Source organism: Acartia tonsa, chromosome 14, assembly GCF_053477335.1.
Source record: "Acartia tonsa isolate MP-2025a chromosome 14, ASM5347733v1, whole genome shotgun sequence".
Lineage (NCBI taxonomy): Eukaryota > Metazoa > Arthropoda > Copepoda > Calanoida > Acartiidae > Acartia > Acartia tonsa.
The window spans coordinates 13,559,234-13,586,139 of record NC_137273.1 but is presented as its reverse complement, the minus strand read 5'-3'; the positions used below and the strand labels follow the sequence as shown (position 1 = coordinate 13,586,139).

The 26,906-nt window shown below is 32.7% G+C and overlaps 1 protein-coding gene across 1 annotated transcript in view; it reads right to left on the bottom strand.

The window, feature by feature from the left end:
- Positions 1-26,494, bottom strand: part of LOC145305233 (lachesin-like) — a 29,353-nt gene extending 2,859 nt beyond the window's left edge. Inside the window, exons 1-9 of the mRNA XM_080146827.1 lie at positions 26,301-26,494; positions 21,101-21,170; positions 18,954-19,037; positions 18,203-18,251; positions 6,874-6,951; positions 6,139-6,245; positions 5,555-5,629; positions 4,445-4,538; positions 3,795-3,848 (exon numbers count right to left, since the gene is read on the bottom strand). Coding sequence (XP_080002953.1) covers positions 3,795-3,848; positions 4,445-4,538; positions 5,555-5,629; positions 6,139-6,245; positions 6,874-6,951; positions 18,203-18,251; positions 18,954-19,037; positions 21,101-21,170; positions 26,301-26,406 — 717 coding nt within the window. The 5' untranslated portion in view covers positions 26,407-26,494. The remainder of the gene's footprint in view (positions 1-3,794; positions 3,849-4,444; positions 4,539-5,554; positions 5,630-6,138; positions 6,246-6,873; positions 6,952-18,202; positions 18,252-18,953; positions 19,038-21,100; positions 21,171-26,300) is intronic.
- Positions 26,495-26,906: the final 412 nt, after the last annotated feature.

Genomic DNA, 26,906 nt, shown 5'->3' with positions numbered 1-26,906 from the left:
ACACTGACACTCGGAAACCTAATCAAATATATAGTGCTTGCATTTGTATTCTAAATTCAAATAAAATTTTTAAATATTACATCAAATTTTTCTGTACACAATATTGTACTTGAATTATTAGACATTACCATAATTGCACTTTGCACTTTTATTCTACATGGGTAGGTCATAACAATTTTATCTAATTGCTTAGGGTTGTGTCTTTCTAAAAGAAAAGTTGAGTTAAAAAAGAAGACAGTTTATAATTTTAAAGGATTTTGTTATTTTTGTAAAGGAGGGCCTTTTTCTATTTTTTCAAATAGGTAAAATTTTAACAAAAAATGGCTGGGACCTGCCCCTTATCAATAGAAAAATCTATAGTAAACTATATTTCAGAAAATCATTGTATCCTGCAACATAATAAAAAATACAAATCAATTATTTTAAAACATGTTACAGGATATTATATTTGTGTTTTAGTCATCATCAAATTAAATAATTTTTGTATTTTTTATCAGGTACTAAAATTATTTGAACTTTGTGTTGACTTAGTTAACAATGCTATTACATTATTAAGTAAACCAATTTTGATATTAACAAAATTATGCAATACTATGTATTTTTCTACCTTATTCAATTCATAGGGGGTTAAAGACATCCACAACCAACTTATCCCAGGTTTAGAATTAAGTAAATAATATCCAGTTTTTCCTTGCTATTCAATATTTCTCAATAAACTTGATGTGATTCAGCCTTACCTTCTTCCCATAACATAATTTCATCCTGTTTATTATCTTCCCTCCACTCTTTCCCTCTCTGCTCTTTGAGTAAGATAATAATTATTTGTCCCATTTTGTATTATAGACAGATTTCTGTGAAAAATGAAAGGTTATAAGATTAAAACCAATTTTGTTAGCCCCAAGGGCCAAAGGTTTATAAAAATGTTGTTCATTTTATTATTTTTTTTTTCATATTTATTGAAAATTGTCTCTAATACAATGCTTTACATATTTTCAGTATGACTGAGAACTTGTTCTAATCCAGTGGATATCAATTGGTTTCAAAGCCTTACTGAAAACTCTCTTTCATTCCTCTACCTTTCCCATTTCAACTTAAGACTATCCTAATCTTGAAAGGGAAGAGAATTAATCTGACATTATCCTAATCTCATGTACTCTGTGGTGGTGTGTGCAAATTTTATAGGTCCTCCCTCTCTGTGTTTTGCAATACAATGAAACAAGCATGTAAATATAGAACATATAAACACTGCTTCACACATACATATAGATAGAATGATAGCATATCGTCAACTTAAGCCAGGTTCTTTGCATTTAGACAAAGGAAGAGCAGTAAAATAGCTTAAAATAATACAAAGCCTCAGATTAAAGAATATAGTAGTATTTAGTTATCCTTAAACCTATGTGAAGCTTCCTAACGTGGAAAACTTAATATGTTAAGTGGTTAGCAAGATCTAAGAGGACAAAAAGTTTTTATATCGTAACAAGCCATTTAAGATTCATTGAATAATGAGAAATTTTAAAACATATACAAAATTATATTGATATTTAAAGAAAGTATAAGTCATAAAACATTTACATAAAATGTATGGTTTACAAGACACAAAATGGAGCAAAACAAAAGAAATTAGATGAAAGGCAGAGGTTCTGTAAATATTATAATAACACTAATTTCATTTTTAAATATCATTCAAGGCAAGTTTGTTTTGATTGTAAAAACATGAGCTTAATGTACATAATGTAAAACCTAACTTATTGTAGTCTATGAGGAAGTAAATGAAATAAATTATAATACTCATTTACTTTACAATTGCTTCAACTAGATCCTATTACCATGACACAAACAATTATACAATACACAATATATATATACAGTTGAGAGCATGTAGTGGCGTGCACAGGGTTTGTAAGACAGGCAATAAAAGGGGTGTTTTTTAAGGTTAGGGGGGTGTAACAATATATAAAATTAACATACTCAAAAGTTAAAAAGTGACATTTTACGGATAAATTGAAACAAGAAGCCAGCATTTTTTTTTTCACAGGCCCTTGTCAAGGGGGTTGTAAAGGGGTGTAGGGGATCGGAATCCTGTTGGGTTGTATTCACCCCCTTTAATTTTGCCAGGGGGATAGATCCACCCCACTCTGATATAGCAAATTTCTGACTTTCCTATTACTAAATTCAAGTATATGGATGTGAAGAGTCTACATAATATACTCCCCCTCCTTAGGAAATGAAGCTTATAGTCTGTTAAACCACAGAACTGGAAAAGTTTGTTTCATAGCCCTGACATAGACATAATTCAACTAGCTTATACAAATTTAAATGGCTAGGGGCGCAAGCAAACAAACCCTTTTAAAAAAAGAAATACTGCCAACCACAAAACTGATAAAGATAAATTGTATATTTTTATATAATATTATATACTTTCTATATGCATTCAATATGGATATATTGTATGTTCACTCTAAAAAATCTCTGAAATATATTTTCTATCTTATATTGAGTCTTATTTTAGGGATTCTTTTTGAAACTATCCAAATTTTTTTTCATGGGTGAACTGTCCACAGAACCAATATGAACCTCCTTTAATATGAAGCTTCTTATAGATCACGAGAAAAAATTTTTATCTATTTTTTTGGGAGTTTACATCCACCCTCTCAAGATAAAAAGCCTCTTTAGAAAGTTACCCCATCTATAAAGTGAAAAGCTAGTATTAAATAATTGAAAGTAATAGATTATAGTTTGAAAATTTTTGAATTTACAAGAATTAACAAAAATCAACACATAATATTTTTGTTCAGTTTTTTTACAGTGTGTATTTCCCATTGTCCAATAATCCCTTAATATTCAAATAGATTTATTCAACGGATAAAGAGATGGACAGAGTATAAGATCTAAACATAATATATCTTCATAACATAGAGATTTGTAGAGGAGAAAGTAATTCTAAACAAGGATGACAACAACCATAAAAGCAAAACTCTAAAATTCAAAAGGAAGGACGAAGGAATAATAACTTTTGTAAAGTGTAAGAACTTAATAAGCAGAACATTAATTGTAAGTAAAATTGCACATGGACTCTCTGGAAATGATTATAGAGTTTCTATGCTTTTTAAATCGTACCTTACTGTTATAGGAATTATACAAAGTTTGATATCGACAAGACAATTCCAACATGTCTAAATTACAGAAAAGCATCGCTTTTAACTATTGTATATAGAGATTATCTGAAGCTACATTCATTTTTCTATTGTTTCATTTAGATGTGTATTTTTTAATTAAAAAGTTGGTTGGTAAAGTAAGTCTCTATTTTTTTTCTATAATTTTGTCTTTGGGTTCAAAGCAAACAAATTTTAAATTATAGGCCAAAATTATAAAATGCTGTTTTGAAAATTAAGTTCAAATCACCCCTCCTTCCCTGTTCTGAACTAAAAGCATGTGTTTCAAGCTGATTGTAGTGTTTGCAATTACAATAATCCTAATCAAGCAATAATAACTTAATTTGTTAAAACACACTAAAATAATGAAAATAATCGATATTTGGTTCACTAATGTTTTTTTTTTACAAAACTCAATATAGATCTCCAACCACAAACATATGTCAGAGGTTGAAGGAGAGGGTCTTCCCAAATACCCCCTCCCCCTCAATAAATATCACGACGTATGGAGATTAAATTAGTTATGAACAACTTACATATTAAAGAGTAGCTTCGCTACTTTATATAGGATACAGCTAAATACTGACAAAGGAACGACAGTTGCCTTTTTGACAATTTATTTTTATGTAAAGTTTTCCTTAGTGCTTGTTGGATTCTTGGCCGGGGCACTGAAATCTGGGGTGCGAACCTAACCTAAAGAGATATCATTTATAAAAAATACACAACTTATATTTTTCAGGGTTTTTAAAGATAACACTCTAATTTTATCAATTGTTGAAATTCTAAGTAATTTGAAAACAACAGTTTTGGTGGTTTCAGTCATCTGATCTATGTATTGCTTATTTCGAATGATGTACGGCCAAATCCTACAGTTTAGATTAGCCTAGGAGTTATAGTTGCTTAATTCTGAGGTACATATTCTTTCAAACCTGTGAGAGGCTAAAGAAACCCATTCGTCACATAGAGGTTTTTTTTAAATTGAATTTAAAAAAGCTTAATTATTTATGTTGCTTTAAAATCCAATCAACCTAATAACGAAATATGTCAGTAGACGCTAAATCCTATTAAAGTTTCCAGCCTAGCCTAGGAGTTTGGATTTCCTTAGCCTTATAATATTATTAAGACTTAGGAAACCTTTACTACCAGGCCAACCGAAAAAAAACTTATTAAGATATGGCCCAATAGAATATCTTTTCACGAAGTATCTTTAAAAGATAAACAGATTAATATTGTACTACAGCTGTTTTGATAAATTCACATTAAAATTTTTGGAAACTAACATAGCTCACCTTCAAGTCATATAGTTTTGATACAGGTTCTCCAACATTGTTACTGCCAGTACACATATAATGGCCGGCATCCTCTTTTCTAGCCTTCGCCACTCTAAACATTATTTGTACTTATTAATAAATTTATCAGGGATCCATAAGTATACAGCGATCTAAGTAATTAGGCAATGGCCATTATACAAATTAAAATTATTGATTGAAACGTTTGGACACCCAATCAAAATTTACTAAAGTCCCCACAGTTGATAAGCCAACGTATAAGAAACCGTTATCATAAAACTTTGGGGGCTAATGTAATGAACAGCCCAATGTCTCCTCCTTCACTGCTAGGTATAAGACAATGGCGGAGAAAATTTATGTTCGTAAAAATTGCCCCTTTTGTAAAAATTATTTGTGGAAAAGTTTAAACATTCAACTAAGTACAACCCAATCAAGATTTAATAAAAAGTTCCTAAAGGACAGATCAACGGTCAAAGTAAGTTGTATACTATATGCTCATTGGAATGGGGAATCTTCACGCAAAAACATGAACCATCTATCTTTAACGAGAGCGGAGAAATCAATTTTACCAAAAAAACATTTCTAAAGGACACACAGACAAATGGAAATTTTGCATTATACAACTAGTAGCCTCGCTGCAGTAAAACTTTTTCTGGCGGGAAATGTCAATGTTGTAATAGTTATTTATCGCATCGTATTATAAACAGCTTTCAATGGATATTAAATTATAATATCATAAGATTAAACCAGTTCTGTTAGATCTAAGATGACGAAGGCTAGGGCTAATACTATGATTGTACATTTTATATTTGTAGAAAAATGGATATAATGCGACAACATACATGATTTTTTAGTATGGCTTAGAACCGGTTCTAATCCACCGGATATTAATCGGTTTTAGACACCAACCTGAGAGATTCTCCAACATGAGATCTTTGGGGAGATGTGAAATGGGGGGAAAATGTAAAAGTAAAAAAATAGCAAAAAAAAACATAAAAAAGCAGTCAGACCGAATAGGATGTTTAATAGTTAATTATGCTCCACAATGATGTGAATGTTGACAAGAAGTTTCATCATTCTATCTTAAATAGCAGTCGAGAAAATTAGTACCTGAGGGATTCTCCAACATGAGATGTTTGAGTTGTTCCAGGTAGGGGTCTTCCATCCTTTCTCTTCCACTCAACTCTTAAAAAATAATCCAATCTAGAGCGATTTTTTTTTAGCTGGGGGGGGGGGATGAATATCACCCCTCCCTCAAAAATTAGATTCTACTCCCTTTCCCCCATTAAATAACTTCAAAAACTTCAAAACTTGAAAGGGGAGTAAACTAATTTTATTTCCTCCCAAATTTTAATTCCTACCCACCCCCCCTTAAATTTAAATTTTAACCCCCCCCCCCCACTCCCTCCCCTTTAAATAAGCATGAATATCTAGGCTATATATCTTTTCGTGTAAAATCCATTTGAACTACCAAATGTATCCCTTAAAAAAAACAGTTAAACACTTTGGTTAAGTCTAAAATACACAAATTGTCATTATTAGATTTATTTTGAGTTTTTATTTCTAAGTAAAGTTTTTCCATAATTTTTGTTCGGCTGTACAAAACATCTTACGACAGATTAAAAACGCGAATATTTAAATCATATGTTATGGTTCGCTAAACCATTTTTACAGAAATCTACCAAACCAAATACCTGGGTCTTGGAAAGCCTTCAACAGGGCAGGTAAGGGCCAGGCCCTCCCCCTCAATAACAACTTGATCCTCGGGGTCTTCAGATACAATTTTAGCTGGCAGTCGAACCTAATTACATTTTAAATATTTTTTCTTCAAAATATTGAATACTTAAACAGAGCAATCTATAGGTAACAGGTATCTTTAGAGATTAGACAATGGAAATGAAGAGTTGAACATCTACAATGATGATATACAAATCTATCTAACTATCTTTCTATCTAGCTGTCTGTCTGATTGTTTGTCTGTCTGTCTGTCTGTCTATCTGTCTGTCTGTCTGTCTGTCTGTCTGTCTGTCTGTCTGTCTGTCTGTCTGTCTGTCTGTCTGTCTGTCTGTCTGTCTATCTATCTATCTATCTATCTATCTATCTATCTATCTATCTATCTATCTATCTATCTATCTATCTATCTATCTATCTATCTATCTATCTATCTATCTATCTATCTATCTATCTATCTATCTATCTATCTATCTATCTATCTATCTATCTATCTATCTATCTATCTATCTATCTATCTATCTATCTATCTATCTATCTATCTATCTATCTATCTATCTATCTATCTATCTATCTATCTATCTATCTATCTATCTATCTATCTATCTATCTATCTATCTATCTATCTATCTATCTATCTATCTATCTATCTATCTATCTATCTATCTATATCTATCTATCTACCTATCTAACTTTACCTGTAGGGTAACTTCTTTAGTAATTTTATTGTTGATACCAACTATAACTTGGCATTGATACTTGGCGGCGTCGATATCCTTGAAAATAAAAACACATATTAATTTCGGTACAAGGATGCAAAGGTAGGGGATATTGGTACCCAAAGTTTTATAAACACGTTGTCTAAAAAACTTTGGGAACTTTCCATGAATTTTGCATTGTTGATTCAAATTCATAGGCGTATAAAGTTTAATATATAATTTTAATCTACAGAAAGAGTAATTTTATCTTATTTATCATAATATTTTGGGGATGTTTATCAATTTATCGTCCATTGTCTTCTCCCTTAAGATCTGTGGACTCTTGCCGTATAAGTAAATAAACAAGGATGACAAAATCCATAAAAGCGAAGCTCTGAAACGGTAGGACAAACGAAAATTAACACTTGTACATTGTCAGAACTGAATACTCAGAATATAAATATATAAAAGTCGATATAAAATTTAAAGTAAATTTGTTGAAAAACAGAAAATGTTAATGGACATAAAAGTTTTTTATGTCTTGATTATAGAGATTCTTCGCTTATAATATTGTACTTTGTTGTCCTAGGAATCAAGTCATACGTACGGACCGACCCTAATTATAGGAAAGCTTTGCTTTTAATAATTACTTATATATTCATAAGAAATGGGATGTAATAATTATTTCCGGAACTTAAGTACAATTACAATATGGATATAGAATATACGTGGATATATTGTTAGGGGAAAAATTTGTCCTCAATTTATTTTACTGACATAGACCTCATTTATTGGTCAGTTTGTTCATCCAGTGGGGAATGGGGTAGAGTGGGTGGGGGTCTTTTTTTTAAGGCAGCTGCGAGTTTTAATTTATTAGAGTACATGATAATATTGTGCAACATCCAAGTAATAATATATCGAGTACATTTACACACATTAGACGGGAGGGACAGGGCATTGTCTTGAAAAACTATACTGGCACCCAAGGTGTTATTAACCATTCGTTTAATACTTAAATTAAAACTTAAGTGGTTTAAACTATCAGTGTCCAAACTTTTCTACAAATGATATTCATCTACAGAAGGGGTAATTTTGTTTATTATAATTGGATGTGTTAAACAATTTATTTATTAAGATCTATCAAATCTACCGTCTTTAAGTTCTCCATTTCAGCTCAGCTTTACATAGGTCCCGGGTAAGTTTTAAGCTATTTTATCATTAAATCTAAGTCTTGGTATGTTTAATTCATGTACCAGCATTCCTCGCCCTAAAAAAAAGATCCCCTAGATGCTAGGGGTGCAGACGATAATATTTATATAAAAAAAAAATGCAGTCGAAATCGTATTATCAATGTTTTACATAATAATTAATGTCAAAAGAACGTATTAGAGGGGTGCTAAAACAGGGGAAGAAAAACGCATTAATAAATTAAGGATAGGACAATGTAAGATAAACTGTGATTGTAAATACCCATCCGCGACCGTGGCTTAACACGTAGCGCATCTGCATCCGCTCGTCCTCGGCTCAACACAAGCTAAGCTCATAGCTAAGGACGTTAAAAAGGGTTCCTACTGTGGCTATCTGATTAACATTAATGGTTAGAGTATAGGGAATGCTTTAGCCCAAACAGGAGCAACTCATTACCATACACAGTTAGGGCTTCCAGACAAGAGTCGTGTAGTTAAATAGTTGGTTGTCTGTTGAGTGTTACTTGATCCACTACTCCAGGTGTATGAAAGAGTTGGTTGTCTGTTGAGTGTTACTTGATCCACTACTCCAAGTGTATGGAAAATTAGGAAATTAATTTGTTGATAGATCCAAGTAAGTTTTTTTTTGTCTTTAACTTATAATTACAATAACTACTGAACTGATTGGGTTGTCCTTGTTAGAGAAGCTTCACAAAGATTCCGTGATGGTTTTAGGCTATATACTTTATATTAAAGCCTCTAAATGGTAGAAGAGCAGTCGCTAGTCCTTTTATATAAAGTAGTAAGTTTTTTTTTTGTAGCGAAGCATTTCAATAACCCTTAAACCGAAATTGGTTTACTTTACAGTGAAGCCTTTTGTAGGTCCAGGGAAGGTTTATAAATATTTTGGAGAAGGGTACCTCCACCCTCAAAAGAGAAATCATCCCTAGAAAAAATGACACCCCCCCCCCTCAAAAAAAAAGAAATTACATATCCCATTTTAAAACTAAAATTAAAAATGAAATTAAAAATGAAGGGTCGACTTTCCCCACCCCCAATTCTCTCAAATGTCCCTAGAGGCCTCTAGGGGCGTAGCCTATAGTATTAAATAAAGTGTGAGTATGTCTAATTAATCTTAATAAATATAATATCATCTCAGCATATATCATATATCAAAGATAAGCTAAACTAGAAAATAAATAGAAATTGATATGTTAGTTTTTAAAGTTTGTTTGTCCAATAGTCTGATTTTAGAGCTTTGCAATTATGGATGTTGCAATCCTTATCAAATTAGAGAATGATGATAGTTAATTATCGCATGTATTATAGACAGATTTCCACGGATACTAAAATGAAATATCAAAACCAGAATTGTTAGCCCCGAGCGACCAAAGGCCCGGTCTCATCTCATGATTTTTATTGTTAGTTTTCGTGGAAAATTGTCTGTAATACGTTGCTATACATGATTTTTTTGTATGGCTTAGAACTGGTTCTATTAAATCTTTTCCATGAAAAAAAGGAAATGTTGGAATCTGTCTGTGTTCAATTTTCATCTGGCAAAAGATGATTATGTATTTTTTTTTATAACCAGCGGCTACGCCCCTAGAGGCATCTAGGGAAACTAGGTCTTGGGCCGGGGAAGACAGCCTCACAGAAAAAGATATTTTTTAATACATATTTAAAAGTTTAAGGTTCCATGACAAAAAAGTTACTGGCTTTTTAAAAGGTTTTCAAGGGGTCTCACAACTTTTAAACTTATAAAAGACTTTGAAAATGTAGACCTTTCCATAGATTTCAAGATTTCCATAGGCCGGCCTGTGTCTTTGGCGTTTTATCAAAAAATTATATGCGACAATATTTGACCAAAAAATCTATAAATAAAATAACCTATGTGAGGCTTCCTTAAACAGGAGAACAGCTTAAAAAGTTCAGGCTTATGAAATCTTAAGCTACAAAATACAAGGTCCTTGTATCCATTCGTTTTTTAATAAAACGTCAAATAAGTATGACGTCACATATCCTATGATTTATTGAGAAGCTTTGTTTTATTAAAAACTTTTTTTCTCTACCACATCTTAAGATAATGTTTAAAATGATTAAACTTCTACATGAATCCAGGGATCTAGAGTGATAAGACAATGGTCGATAAATTGATGTACATTCCAAATGATGATACCCAAAGTTACATTCTTTGTAGGGTTGAATTAGTAGTTAAAACATTAGGCCACTAAAATTAATAATAAATCAATCAAAATTAAATAAAAGCCCCAAAAATGTCAAGACAACGAATAAGAAAACGTTTTTTTATAAAACTTTGGGGACTAGTGTAATTAACAGTCCCCTTCCTCCTTGCGGCATGAATGTACTCTACTCTGCATGTGAGCTTATTTTTTAAAACAAACAAGACCGCAAACGGTCATAACACGGAGGTATGGAAAGTGTCATGGGTGACGTCATAAAAAGGAAGGATGATAGAAGAAGTGGGAAAGGAAATCCCTAAAAAGAGATTAATTTAGACGTATTTTTATGACGTCACATATGACACATTCCGTATTCCACGAAAAGATGATATTGAATTATGTTAAAATTGGTTGAATAAACCTATACCATTATATATCATTCGTATGTAATGATATAAACAATCCCAAAGCTTCCCTAAAAAGTGCAATTAATTGAAACCAGCATTTCTCTAGAGAGGGCGGTAGTATCCTATACCCTAATATATCATTCGTATGTAATGATATAAACAAAGCTTCCCTAAAAAGTGCAATTAATTGAAACCAGCATTTCTCTAGAGAGGGCGGTAGTATCCTCCCCCAAAATAATTATAAACCCTCCCTGGACCTATGAGAAGCTTCACTGTAATGGAGAACTATATCAGTTCGGGAGAATATTGAATTATGTTAAAATTGGTTGAATAAACCTATACCATTATATATCATTCGTATGTAATGATATAAACAATCCCAAAGCTTCCCTAAAAAGTGCAATTAATTGAAACCAGCATTTCTCTAGAGAGGGCGGTAGTATCCTATACCCTAATATATCATTCGTATGTAATGATATAAACAAAGCTTCCCTAAAAAGTGCAATTAATTGAAACCAGCATTTCTCTAGAGAGGGCGGTAGTATCCTCCCCCAAAATAATTATAAACCCTCCCTGGACCTATGAGAAGCTTCACTGTAATGGAGAACTATATCAGTTCGGGAGATCCTTGTGTACACACAGACAAACATCCTGTAACTTTTATATAAGGATTCTTAAGAATTTCATAATCAACCATAAAACAACATAATATATTTCTATACATTGTGTCTAATCCTACTAGGATTTATCATCCAAAGAATCAAGCTTATAGGATAGTTATACCATGTAAAATGGTATCAAAATAGCTACAAAAAAGTTTGAAATCGATTGGACGCTTCTAACACTGCTAAATCAACAATAAGATCTATTCGTTATACCAGACTGAAACTAATTGTAGAAAAGCTTTGCTTTTAAAAAAGAAAAGAAAAGAAAAAAGAATTTCTGAAGAGTGGGGTGGGTGGAGGGGGGTAATAATTTTGATGAAAATTTCCAGGTGTAATTTGTCATTCTAACACTCTGCTCAGAGAGAGAAAGGGAGGGGACATTGGGCTGTTCATTACACTAGTCCCCAAAGTTTTATAATAAAGTTTCTTATTCGTTGTCTTAACAATGTTTGGGGACTTTTTTTGAATTTTGATTGGTGATAATTAAGTTGATTGATCAAATTTTTCAACCACTATTTGTAATCTATAGAATGGTTAATTTTGTGTAAATTCATTGGGGATGTACATCAATTTATCGGCCATTGTCTTATCCCTTAAGAGCCCTGTGTATGTGTACACATAATTCACTAAGAGAGGGATACAAATTCTTGTAAACTAGCGGTTATGTCCCTAGAAGCCTCTAGGGTCACTTAAGTTAGTTAGGAGAGTTGAACCCCAATACTCAATTTTAGTTTTGAATAACAAAAAGATTCATTAGGAGCGGGGGGTATCCTCCCCAACTCGTTATAAACCTTTCCTGGGCCTATGAGAAGCTACATTGTAAAGGAGAACCATATCTGTTCAGCGGGTAAAGAAATACATCAGTTTAGAGAGACAGAGAGACATCCAGTTACTGTTATATAATGAGAGACGTTCTCACATTTGTTGGCTCAAACTTTTTTTGAATACTAAAATACAAATCTATAATACAAAGTAGAATGATGTCTGTCCGTCCGTCCGTCCGTCTGCCCCTTAAAATCTCGGTAACCACTGAACCGTTTGGATTTTACTCTTCAGGGTATATACCTAATAGTCCTGTGGTGGTTTTATGCTATTTTCTTGGGGGAGGAGGGACATCCCCAACCCTTCCCCCAAAAATAGTTTTCTTGGGAAACTATTTCCAAATAAATGGCAGCCCCAGAAATACTATTTTAAACTTTTTTAAAATTACCTCTTGGGACAAAGCCCCTAGAGGCTAGCCGCTAGTTGCTATACAAACTAGCTATGTCCAAACTATATTACAAATAACTATAATGTACATCAATATATTGTAAAACCCAGGGAATAATAAAAGTAAGGTTGAAATATTTTTCTGAATACCTTTCTTAGTCCCTGCCAATTTTTCCATTCTTTCTTATTTTTGCTATGATATTATATATAATGCATCTTTTATCACATAAATTTTAACCAATTTTGCAAAGCGAAGCATTTTTAAATTTACAATATGGTCGACCATCCGTTTATTACGTGAGTCCATAACGGATGGCTCTAACTGTCAATTTATCGTTAAATCTTGTATGATGATTCATGTAGTAATACGGTTCAATATTGAAAGCCTAGCAACAAATGTTTTTAAAAGCGAAGCTTTTCTATAATTAGGGTCGGTCCGTCCGTCCGTCCGAGATAGTTAGCTTTTATTCGTTAATTTAGGCATATCAATTTCAAACTTTGCATGGTGATTTCTGTAGTAGCTAGGTACGATTTAGAAAGCGTAGCAACTCTATAATCGTTACCAGTATGTCCGTACGTCCATTTTAGGCATGTTACTTTTTAACTTGTTTTTTTAGCCGGTGCCTTCGGCACCACGGGGCTAAAAAAACGAGTTTTAATCTTATAATTGTACATTCTATATCCGCGGAAAGCCGTTTATAATACGATACGAGAAATAACTATTCCAGTATAGCTTCGAAATCGATTAATATCCGTTAGATTAGAACCAGTCTTCAGCCATACTGAAAAATCATGTACAGCATCGAATTACAGACAATTTTCCACGAATATTATAATAAAAATCTTAAAATTAATACCAGTTTTGTTAGCCCAGGCCTTCACGCCAACGAGGGCAACAAAAATTATTTTAATCATATAATCTATCATTTCAAAATCCACTTAAAGTTGTCTATAATGCGATGCAATAAATAACAATTTCTTCCCATAAATTGAACGTTCCTTTTAAGCTTTTCCCAAAAAGTTATTTGTCTTAATTTATGAAAATAGAAAGACTTATATTTTGATTAAAGTCATAATTCTATAGAGATGACCAACACCAGAATACAATTTTCTGTACATCCATCATTTAACATTGGGGACAATGGGCTGTTTATTACACTCGTTCCCAAAGTTTTCTTATTCGATAGCTTAACAACTTTTAGGACTCTAGTTAATTTTGATTGGTTGGATCATTAAGTTGAGTGTTCAAATGTCTTAACCACTAATTTTATAATAGATGAACGGTAATTTTGTGGACCATCATTGGGGATGTACATCAATTTGTCGACATTTTGTCATGTCCCTTTAGATTCCTGAATATTTGAACATTTGTCTAATCTAAGACCCTTTCTTTCTCCAAAATATTCACAATGATCTAAAGGGATAAGACAATGGACAATCCATAATGTACAGCCCAACTTCTGTAGATTAAATTGTTTGGTTTTTGTGGATGTTGTCAACCTTTTTTAATAGCGAAGCTAATTTATAATTCACTATGTCATTCCTTCCGTCCACCAGTCCGTAACACTATGGAGGAAAAGTGATCATTTCAGCTATTATTCAAGATAGACAGCTGATTTTTTGTGAAGATTCAATATAATAATGAGTATCCTTATGTAGTTTACTTTGTTTGTCCGTCTGTCAGTCATACAACAAAATATGAATGTATATTTGATGATTCTTGATTTTAACAAATGCTCTCTAAATGTCCTTGTCCGTATTCCATCCATGACTTTGAGTGCTTCGCTACTTATGGATGTTGTCATCCTTTTTATCCAGAGAGAGAGGGGACAATGGTCTGTTTATTACACTAATCCCCAAAGTCCTATAATAATTGTGTTGACAACTTTGGGGACTTTCATTGGTTTGTCAATAAAGTTGGGTGTTCAAACGTATTAACCATTTATTTTAATAAACAGAAGGGTTAATTTTGTGTATCATCATTGGGGATGTAAATCAATTTATCAGCCATTGTTTTATCCCTTTAGATCCCTGTTTTTTTTAAGATTCCTATTTGTAATTTTAGTAGGTATTAATGAGAGAGTTAACCTTGGAATTATATCAATTTGTCTGCAGAGGTGTGTCATAGTTACCGCATGGCTACTGATTAAGAATTTTATAATTATCCGGACTCGGCATCACTCAACCTTAGTCACCAACAGCCCCTGCCCACTGAGCCATTTAGCTGTCTATATTGCCCTAGCAAAATGGGGATAGATGTCATTGCTTTTGGCCTACCTATTCTGTTGACGTTAGGAAATACCCTATACCCCATCTCTTTTCTAGGGGGTTTCTTTCCCCCTTCCCTTTCTCTTTCCCTCTATTATGACGTCAATAGAATAGGTAGGCCAAAAGCTGTGACATCTATACCCACTTTCCTAGGGCACTAAACACAGCTACCTCAGCCGCAGCTATTATTTAGTGGCGACTTCACTCCTCTGTATATTACGACAAAAGAAAAATTGAACATGTGTAACCGACTAAATTTTAATGGTTTTTCGGTGGAAGTAATTTCACAATATTTGTATAAAGGTTACGTAATTGTTTAAAAGGTATTTGCAAAAAAAATGGAAAATCATCTAAGGGATAAGACAATGGACGATTAATTAAAGAAACCTGTAAATTAAAATTATTGGTGGAAAAGTTTGGACACTCCTAGTTTTACTATCCTTTTAAGATTTCACATAAGCTCCACAAGTTGTAAGCCAACGAATAAAGGAACGTATTCATAAAACGCTGGGGAGGTTTAAAAGTTGAAAATAAGGGGAGAGGGGTCGGGAATCTAAAGGGATAAGACATTGACCGATAAATTGATGTAAATTCCCAATGATGATAAACTAAATAACAACTTCTGTAGATTTAAATTAGTGGTTGAAACGTTAAGACACTCAACTTAATGAACCAAAAAGAAAACGTTATTATACAACTTTGAGGACTAGTGTAATAAACAGCCCATTGTCCCCACTTTCTCTGAAAAGGGGGGTGGGCGGTTACTGGTCCAATCGTAAGTTCGTGGGATTAAACCAAGAATCATTACAAAAGTTGAATAGTTTTCCTTTAACTTTAATTCATTAATCTCTGAGACTAAAGAATTAAACATTATCCAATAATATATACCTATAATTAAGGATTTTTCTGAACATAAAGATCTCGGAAATTGCCGACACGAAGTAGTTGTAAGCTTTATATTTGTCTTGTCATGGTTTTAGGCTATTTTTCTGTCCTACTCCGCCTTAATAATATATAGTAGTTAGGATTTTTCTGAACATAAAAATCTCGGAAATTGCTGACCCAAAGTGGTTGTTTCTTTAAGAAAGCTTTATATTTGTCATAGAATGGTTTTAGGCTATTTTACTATTGCTATCCCCTAGAGGCCAGGAGCAACTAGTAGTTTGATAACAGAGAATAGTGTTACAATGTCAGTTTGACTGTCTGTCTGTCTGTCCGTCTTTAAGTCCTTCTGTCTATTTGTCCATCCTTCCATAAGTCTGAATGAATAATATTTAGATAATAAACAGGAAGGGAGGGGTCATTAGTCTTTAAATTATGCTGATACTCCTAGTTTTAGCAAGGATGACAACATCCATAAAAGCGAAGCTCTGAAACAGTATGACAGACGAACATTAACTCTTGTAGAGTGCCGGAGCTGAATATACAAAATATGAATATATAAATTTTGACAAAATTATTCGTAAATTTGCTGAAAAACTTCTTAACTACAGAATTCTGTGTAAGGACATACTGACATTTTTAGGACTTGATTATAGAGATGCTTCGCTCAAAATATTGTACCTTATTGTAACAGGAATCAGTAATTTAAAAATCAGATCAATCGGATGATTTTATCACAAAAAAAATTTTTGTTAAAAAATCAACATGATTAAAATGGACGTACGGACATTCTGGTAACGATTATAGGGTTGCTACGCTTTCTAAATCGTACCTAACTACTACAGGAATCACCATGCAAAGTTTGAAATCGATAGGACAATTCTAACATGCCTAAATTAACGAAAAAAAGCAATCCGTTACGGACTGACGGACGGACAGACTGAGGGACGGACTGACCGACCCTAAATATAGAAAAGCTTCGCTTTTAAAAACATGCAATCTCACTCGTTAGCTTACAATTTTTTTGATACTGTTATTAAAATTAGATTGGTAGGTTAAAATTTATTTTGTAATTTTGTTTTTCATTTTTGGGGATTTACAGATTTATCGTATAATTCCTTTACCTTTAGATCAATGCAATGGTTTGAACTATTTGGGTTTCTTTTTGTCATTGAAGCTTCTTACTGGTCCAAAGAAGTTCATTATCTATTTTTTTATTTTAGAGGGAGTAGTTTCTCTCCCCCACCCCTACCCCTCCACGAATCTAATTATTTTGATTTTCATAACTAAATCTCAGGGCAAACCTTCTAGCTGGTAAATAATAAATGTAAAAAGTATACTTATTTCCAGAGAAACATCTTTATATAATTAATAAATCTATTCTTGGGGCTAGAAAAGTTTAAGCCTCTAAAGATACAGGGATCTCAAGGGATTAGACAATGGATGATAAAAATCTATGTACAATGTACAGTACATTCCCGATTATGATACACAAAGTAACCCCGTTTGTAGATTAAAATTATGGGTTGGTAGTTTAAAAACTGCTGTTTTCAAGCAACAAAATGAATCTAAATAAAGTTTTGAAGAATTGAACATGAGAACATAATTATTTAACTTTGATTACTATTAAAGTTTAGAGTCTACAGTCCCCTCCCTCCCTGCTTAATTTGTACAAAAAAAGCAAAAGTATTTCTTTTCTTTGATTATATTATCCCCACCTTCCTAAATTTATGTTATATTACTTTTATAGAAAAAAAGAACCTTATATAAGAATGTTTTCTTATTATTCTTATGTAAAGCCCCCATCCTACTACCAGTATAGTACCCACCCATAGTTTAAAATCAAACATAGAAAATTATAGCATAGAATTAGACAAATTCTCATCTTTATCAAGAAGTAAGAGGATCTCTTTCTGTGTGTCTGTTTGTCTTTCTGTAACGAAGTATATCGCTAACCGCTGAACCGATATGGTTCTGCTTTACAGTGTAGCTTCTCGAAGGTAATGTGAAGGTTTATGGCTATTTTTGGGGAGGGTACTACTAGTCTCCAAACCAACAGAATCGGCCCTTAAAAGCTACCTAACCCTTCATCTACCTACATAGGTATCTAAGATGTAAACAAAAACCATTTTTCTTTTAAATTCACCTTTTAAAGTTTTTTTTGCATTGAAAAGAGATTATTAAAGCAGGGATCTAAAGGGATAAGACAATGGCCGATAAATGATGTCAATTGTACATCCCCAATGATGATACATAAATTTATCCCTTCTGTTGATTACAATCAGTGGTTGAAACGTTTAAACACTTGACTCAATAAACAAACTAATCAAAACTAAATTATAGTCCCAAAGTTGGTGAGCCACTGAATAACTTTTTTAAAATGAAATTTTATTATAAAACTTTGGGGACTAGTGTAATGAACAGCCCAACGCCCCCTTACTCCCTGGGGATAAGACAATTGACTAGAAATGGATGTGCACATAGTACAAAACATTAAAATCAGTGGTTGAAAAGTTTAAACATACTATTACCTTTATCTCAGTGATGGAGAGCGAGTAAGAAGACGTAGAAGCTTCATATCTATAAAATAAAAACATTGTAAGACTAATGAGGAACTGAATGATTACCACAATGATAATAAACTAATTTACCCCTTCTTTTAATAAAAATAAAGATTTGAACCAATTTTCAAGATTTTTAAAAAAGCACTCATATTAGTTTTGCTACAATTTCATTAAACTTAGGGGATAACACAATGGACGATAAATTTATATTGGTACATCCCCAATGATTATCAACAAAATTACCTCAACATTAAATATATTGGTTGAAAATTCGGGCAAAACAAGTTCAAAACCTATTTAATAAAACTCATAAAAGTACCAACGTTTTTGAGCTAACGAATTGAAGAACTTTGATTACAAGTGTAATTTTTACAGTCCAATATCACCTCCCTCCCTTTACATTTTATAAATACTAGCGGCTACGCCCCTAGAGGCCTCTAGTGGCACTTTAAATGTTTTTTTTTCAAAATAATACTTAACATTTCTATACTGCGTTCAAGTCTCTACGTCGAAAAAAAATTCGATTTTTTTTATTTCTCTTGGAAGGGTGGTGATACCCTCCCCCAAAATAGTTATAAACCTTCCCGGGACCTATTAGAAGCTACCCTGTTAAGGAAAATCCGATCGGTTCAGCGGTTAGCAAGATCCTTCGGTACAGACAAACAGACAGACAGACAAACAAACAGACATCCTGTTACTTTATTATAAGGATACTTACACTAATTTGATCCTGTCATCCCTGACTGCCAGAGTTTTGCCTGTAGATAGGGGCAGGTACTCCTGGTCTGGTCCTCTGTCTCCCCTAGATAGATAGATATATAGATATGGGCAGGTACTCCCGGTTTGGCCCTCTGTCTCCCCTAGATAGATAGATATAGAGATAGGGGCAGGTACTCCTGGTCTGGTCCTCTGTCTCCCCTAGATAGATATATATAGAGATATGGGCAGGTACTCCTGGTCTGGCCCTCTGTCTCCCCTAGATAGATAGATATAGAGATATGGGCAGGTACTCCTGGTCTGGCCCTCTGTCTCCCCTAGATAGATAGATATAGAGATATGGGCAGGTACTCCTGGTCTGGCCCTCTGTCTCCCCTAGATAGATAGATATAGAGATATGGGCAGGTACTCCTGGTCCGGCCCTCTGTCTCCCCTAGATAGATAGATATAGAGATATGGGCAGGTACTCCTGGTCTGGCCCTCTGTCTCCCCTAGATAGATAGATAGATATAGAGATATGGGCAGGTACTCCTGGTCTGGCCCTCTGTCTCCCCTAGATAGATAGATATAGAGATAGGGGCAGGTACTCCTGGTCTGGTCCTCTGTCTCCCCTAGATAGATAGATATAGAGATATGGGCAGGTACTCCTGGTCTGGCCCTCTTTCTCCCCTAGATAGATAGATATAGAGATATGGGCAGGTACTCCTGGTCTGGCCCTCTGTCTCCCCTAGATAGATAGATAGATATAGAGATATGGGCAGGTACTCCTGGTCTGGCCCTCTGTCTCCCCTAGATAGACAGATATAGAGATATGGGCAGGTACTCCTGGTCTGGCCCTCTGTCTCCCCTAGATAGATATATATAGAGATATGGGCAGGTACTCCTGGTCTGGTCCTCTGTCTCCCCTAGATAGACAGATATAGAGATATGGGCAGGTACTCCTGGTCTGGTCCTCTGTCTCCCCTAGATAGATATATATAGAGATATGGGCAGGTACTCCTGGTCTGGCCCTCTGTCTCCCCTAGATAGATAGATATAGAGATAGGGGCAGGTACTCCTGGTCTGGTCCTCTGTCTCCCCTAGATAGATAGATATAGAGATAGATAGATAGATAGATTAGATAGATAGATAGATAGATAGATAGATAGATAGATAGATAGATAGATAAATAGATAGATAGATAGATAGATAGATAGATAGATAGATAGATAGATAGATAGATAGATAGATAGAAAGATAGATAGATATATAGATAAATAGATAGATAGATATATAGATAAATAAATAGATAGATAGATAGATAGATAGATAGATAGATAGATAGATAGATAGATAGATAGATAGATAGATAGATAGATAGATAGATAGATAGATAGATAGATAGATAGATAGATAGATAGATAGATAGATAGATAGATAGATAGATAGATAGATAGATAGATAGATAGATAGATAGATAGATAGATAGATAGATAGATAGATAGATAGATAGATAGATAGATAGATAGATAGATAGATAGATAGATAGATAGATAGATAGATAGATAGATAGATAGATAGATAGATAGATAGATAGATAGATAGATAGATAGATAGATAGATAGATAGATAGATAGATAGATAGATCGATAGATAGATAGATAGATAGATAGATAGGTAGATAGATAGATAGATAGATAGATAGATAGATAGATAGATAGATAGATAGATAGATAGATAGATAGATAGATAGATAGATAGATAGATAGATAGATAGATAGATAGATAGATAGATAGATAGACAGATAGATAGATATATAGATAAATAGATAGATAGATATATAGATAAATAAATAGATAGATAGATAGATAGATAGATAGATAGATAGATAGATAGATAGATAGATAGATAGATAGATAGATAGATAGATAGATAGATAGATAGATAGATAGATAGATAGATAGATAGATCGATAGATAGATCGATAGATAGATAGATAGATAGATAGGTAGATAGATAGATAGATAGATAGATAGATAGATAGATAGATAGATAGATAGATAGATAGATAGATAGATAGATAGATAGATAGATAGATAGATAGATAGATAGATAGATAGATAGATAGATAGATAGATAGATGGGCCGACAGATAGATAGATTTGTACCTTATTTTGATCCAGTTAATAGGATATTCCTTTCCATTTTCAACTCTACACTCCAACTGAACTGATTCACCTAAACAACAAAAACAAAATACAAACAGGATGACTGTATGTCTCTTTCCAACGTATTATCATGCTAACCCATGGACTGATATGGGTTTTTTTACAATTGCATCAGGAACAGTGTAAAACTGTTAGGGGGAAGGGTCACTTTAGCCCTATAAGAGGACTCGACACTAGAAAAATTAACCCAACCATAAAGGACTCTTTAGACTAAAATTAAAATTGAACCTAACCCACCATTAAAACATCATTAGAAAGAAAAATTGGTAAACATTCTACATTTTTTAAAGAACAAAAGAAGGACAACCGAAAAGTTTAATTGTCTGTTTTTCCTCAAAGACAAACAGACAGACCAAACACACAACATGTCTATAGCTACGCTGTACGTGTTTTAAGCTTTATGTTGTAGATTTTCCTTAACTCGAGGACAATGGAAAATTGGTTTAAATTCAATTGTAAAAGAAAACTTAGAATGAATAGCTTTAGTACCAAAGCTACTCTATAAGATTCCAAATACCCAGAGAGAAAAAAGAGAGAGGGGACAATGGGCTGTTTATTACACTAGTCCTCAAAGTTTTAATAATAATTCTTTCTTATTCGCTTACTTAATAACTTTGGGGACTTTCAATGAAATTTTATTGGTTGCTTTATTAAGAATGTCCAAACGTTTCAACCACTAATTGTAATCTACAGAAGGAGGAGTCATATTGAATATTAACATTTGGAATGTACATTTATTTATCGGCCATTGTCTTGTCCCTTCAGAAACCACCCATTTGAAGCTGCTATTTGAAGCTACTTTTAAAAGGAGAACTGAATTTTCAATAATTATAATTGGTCTGTCTATACATACGTGCGACTTTTTGTTACAAATGTTAATTTAGGCACATTAGAGTTGTCCTATCGATTTTAAAATTTGTATGATGATTCCTGTTACAGCTATGTATTCTATAATTAATACCATAAAGTCTATTTAAAACAAAATGATTTTTTAGCATTTTGACCACAATTTTTATTCCACACAATTATCTTATTTATCTATTTTCTATTTCTAGAGTGATAAGGCATTATGTTAAGAGTGAAACACCTTATAATCAAGTCTTAAAATGTAAGTATGTCTACTCATCATGTAATTCAAGAATCTAAACGGATTTTTCTGGATCTTGGATTTATTGAGCTTCGCTTGTATGGATGTTGTCTTCCTTGTTTTTTTTTGTTTTGTCAAAAGTTTTTTCATGTTTAAATTCTTTATACAAACTGTAAATGACATTTTCTTTTGCTTTACAACGAGTTTAACTTTGCAGACGTCGATACACAGAAAAATAAGAAATAGAATCATTTAAACGATTTTCTAAAGCGAATGCAGAAAATGTTAGAGAGGGAGGGGACATTGGACTGTAAATTATACGAGTACCCAAACTTTTTAACCATGTTCTCGAATTCGGTTGTTTCAAAACTTCTATTAAATCTGGAATTGTTAGATCAAACTGAAAGTGTCTAAACTTTTAAACCATTAGTTTTGATCTTCTAAATGGGTAATTTGATTAATGCTAATCATCCATTGTTTCTCTGATCTTTTAGGGTTGCGTATTTTTTTGTGTATGCTTCGCGCATTTATTGCAAACCTCTGAATTCAAGATTTTTCTCTGACATGTTGTTTCTATATCCTTATAATCTCTGAATTATTATCAGGAATAAAATGAAAATGAACAATAAATTTATGCAAACCCACAATTCTGGAAAAAAAAACACTTTTTGTATAGTAAAATTTATGGTTAAATGGTTTTTTTTCGCATCGTATTATAGACAGTTTTTCGTGGATAATAAAATTTTAAATTATAAGATGAATACCAGTTTTGTTAGCCAGAGAGGCTGGTATTAATTTACGATTTTTTTATATTTGTCGAAAATTGTATAAAATACGATGCCATACATGATATTTCAGTATGTCTGAGAACTGATTCTAATTCCAGCGGATATTAAATGGTTTCGAAGCAGTACTGAAAAAAGGTTTTATAATGCTAGTTTGTTTATAACATTCAAGATTTGATAAAAATCCATAAACCTTTTAGGCCAACGAATTAGAGAATGTTTTGATAACAGTGTAATTTACAGTCCAATGTCCCCTCCCTCCCAGAATTATTATAGAATGAAAGAAACACAAAACTAAAATGTGTATTCACTTCCCAACATTTATCAAAATTATGAAAAAATCAACAACAAAAAAATTATTATCACAGCACAAATCAGCACCTTCTATTATTTATTAAAAGTGAAGCTTTTCTAAAATTAAATTTAGTCCATATGTCCTTCCATAATAAAATAGCTTGGGTCGTTAATTCAGACATGTTAGAATTGTCCTATCATTTTCATAATTTGCATGATGATTTCTGTCCAGTCTGTTTCTAAATAACTATATGTTCTTTTCACTTTATGTTTGTCATTTGTTCGTTTTCGTCTAATTTGATGACCTTTGCTTTTATGGATGTTGTCATGCTTGTTTTATGGTGTATTTTTTGGTGGATGTTAGCTTAAATTCTATGAATGTTGTCATCCTTATTGTAAAGTTATTTTTTGGATAACCAGTTCCTTTATCCCTAGCTCATAGGGGAAAACAGGAAAGTTGAAGAAAATAGTCTAAAACCAACCCTAATATATTTACGATTCTAAGCAAGTACAACTCAAACGGATTAGCAATTTCTGAGACCTTAAGCTTCAGACAGAAAAAAATTACTACTTTTTATCTGTATTATCTATAATACAAAGTAGCTTGATAAAAAAAAAGAAAATTTCCCCCTCATTTTCTTTTTTTTTTCTTCTTTTTTTTTTGATGATGTATAATTATAATAATATGATGATGATGAGGATCCTAATTTTTTTTTTTTTGATAATGCATATGATGAAGATGAAGAACCACCACATGTACTACATTTTTTTTAAAATTATCTCTTGGGGCAAAGCCCCTAGAGGCTAGGGGCGAAGCCGCTAGTTACTTTATATTATGGGAAATAAAATACTACACGTAATTGAATGCACACTCTGAACCAAACTTAAGCGTTAAATTTATTTGAAATTTGATTTTAAAAGTTTTTATTCTATTTTTCCATTGAATTATAGACAAGAAACTCTTTAAACAAACTTTGTTATTACTTTTCAACTACGAGTAGACAGGGTTAATGCCATTGTTTGTGGCGTAGCCAGCTTGTTAGGAGCGAAGCTACTCTGTACGTCCTTCTGAACGTCTTAATATGTTAGCAAAATTACTGTAACTTACACGTTTATTTATCCTTTTTATAAAAGTAACAAGCTGTTGTTTTAGTCTATCTGTCTGTATAACTCGAAGGATTTTGCTGACGACTGAACCAATATGGTTTTCCTTTCCAAAGTAGCTTTTCATAGGTCCTGGAACAATTTATAACTATTTTGGTTGTTGGTAAGATAGAAGAAAATAACCCCTCAAAAAAGAAGATTTTTCACTTTTCTTTTTAAAACTAAAATTTAAAAAAAAATCAACTTTCTCCAACCACCCACATCTCAAGTGTCCCAAGAGGCCTCTAGAGGCGTAGCAGCTAGTGAATCTTTAAAAATATAGAACTAAGTATTTTTATTTTTCATCTGCCAAACAAACCTTCTCTATAGTTCTCTTTTTACAGAGGGGTCTTCAGGGATAAGACAATAGACCATTAATTGATGTCGAGTCCCAAATATGATAAACAAAATTGTGCCTTCTAAAGATTATGATAATTTAGGTGATAGGACGAGGGGGGGGGGGTTAAAGGGGAGATTACCTCCCCCCCTAAATAAAAATCATCCCTACCTTGGGGGTGCTACGACATCCCAACCATTTAGGAGGGGATATTTACCCCCACCAAACAATTTATGAGGGGGGGGGGTAAATAACCCCACCAAAAAAAATATCCCTTAAAAAAATTTCGGCGCGCTTCGCGCGCTTTTTTACTTCTACTATCAAGATTTTTTACCACCATCCAAAATCAAGACTATGTATATAGTTCCACCAGCTTAAAACAGTTCTAAACATAAAAATACATGTTATAAATAAAAAAAAAGCTTGGACGCCCTTGTTTAGGTGCAAAGTGCCCAACGTCTATAAGCAAATGTATGATATAACGTTTTTAGAACACCTTGGGGACTAGTATCATTTACTGTCCAAAGATCCTTTCCTTCCAAAACAAAATTTATAAATTGAAGCATAACTTAAAAGGAAAAATTAAGTTTGAACATTAATACCCAATAGGTAAACTGTTTTCTGTTTGAAATATTTTCAAAATTTTAATTAACTTTAAAGTTGAACTCTTATAAAAGTTTTTTTTAATAAACAATCTTTCAATGCTATAAATTTGATCCTTATTTGGCATGATTATTCCTGTAGCAGATTTAGAAGGCATGACAACTCTGTAATCATTTCCAGGAAGCCCATTTGTTTATTTTTAACATATTCTTGATTAGATATCGATTTCTGTGACGACTAGGTAAGTGACCCTTACGAAGCAATCTGTAATATATAAGCGTTTTTGTTCGTCACTCTGATTTGGTGAGCTTCGCATTTATGGATGCTGTCATCCTTGTTTAATATAATTTTACTGTTTCTTTTTCAAAAAACATGATATTTAGAAAAACCTAGGGTTTTCAAAAAGGTAAAGTTTTTATAGTTTAAAGGGGAAATACTATTAAAAATAAAATTCAGCGGTAAATTCGATATCTAAGTTATTCTTAAGTCAGAAAATCAACTTTAAAAAATCCAATGTATCTTAAAGGGAAGGGCAATTGACTATAAATCAATATGCATTACTTTTGTTGATAAACAAAATTGCCCCTTCAATAGATTAAAATTCTCGGTTTAAAAGATTAGATAAATAATTTAATCTACCAATTAATATTTCATATATAGTAATATCTAAAGTTTTCTGCCAACGAATGAGAAAAAGTGTTAGTAAAACATTGGGAGAATCATTATAAATTATAGTCCAATGTCCCCTCCCTCCCTTTAAAAAACCTAAGGCTTTAAATTTGATTTGTGACGTGGGCAAAACATAACATCCCAAAACTTTACCTAATACTAACTGTCATAGATTATATTCTTTAAAATCAATAAAATTATCTAAAATAGCCTAAAACTTACCAATATCCTTAACAATTTCAGGTCCACTAATGAAGGAAATCTTGGGATTAATTCCAAATGCCGCCTGTAGACAGCAAAGGACTACTAGAAACCTTAAATTTATCATTTTTCACTGAAAACTCACTTATTTATAAGACACTGATTTGTTTTGAATTTATCCTTAGTCTGTTTTAGTGTGTTCATATACCCAAACATTACTCAACCACCCCCCGGTTGGGAATATATGGTTTTGGGGTGGCGTAATAATAAAATTGTTTTGTAGATTCATAAAAATTTAAATAAGATTTGGTATTTTGTTATACAAAAATGTAATCAAAAGAAATGTTTTTTAAATCTACAAAATAAAAATCCGCCAAAATAAAATCCCTAAAAGTTTACCCTAAGGGGAATTTGTATTAGAAAGGCATAAAAAGGGGAGAACCATGTAAGGATTATAAGAAGTGTAAATAATAAAGTGGGGAAATTTTGAGGGGGGGGGGTGAATAGGGTAAGGAGTAAAGGACAAATGGTTGGATATTAGAGTTACAATAGAACAATCAATAACAGAAAAATATAACCAATAATTTTTATTCCAGTATGGCTTCGAAACCGATTAATATGGATTAT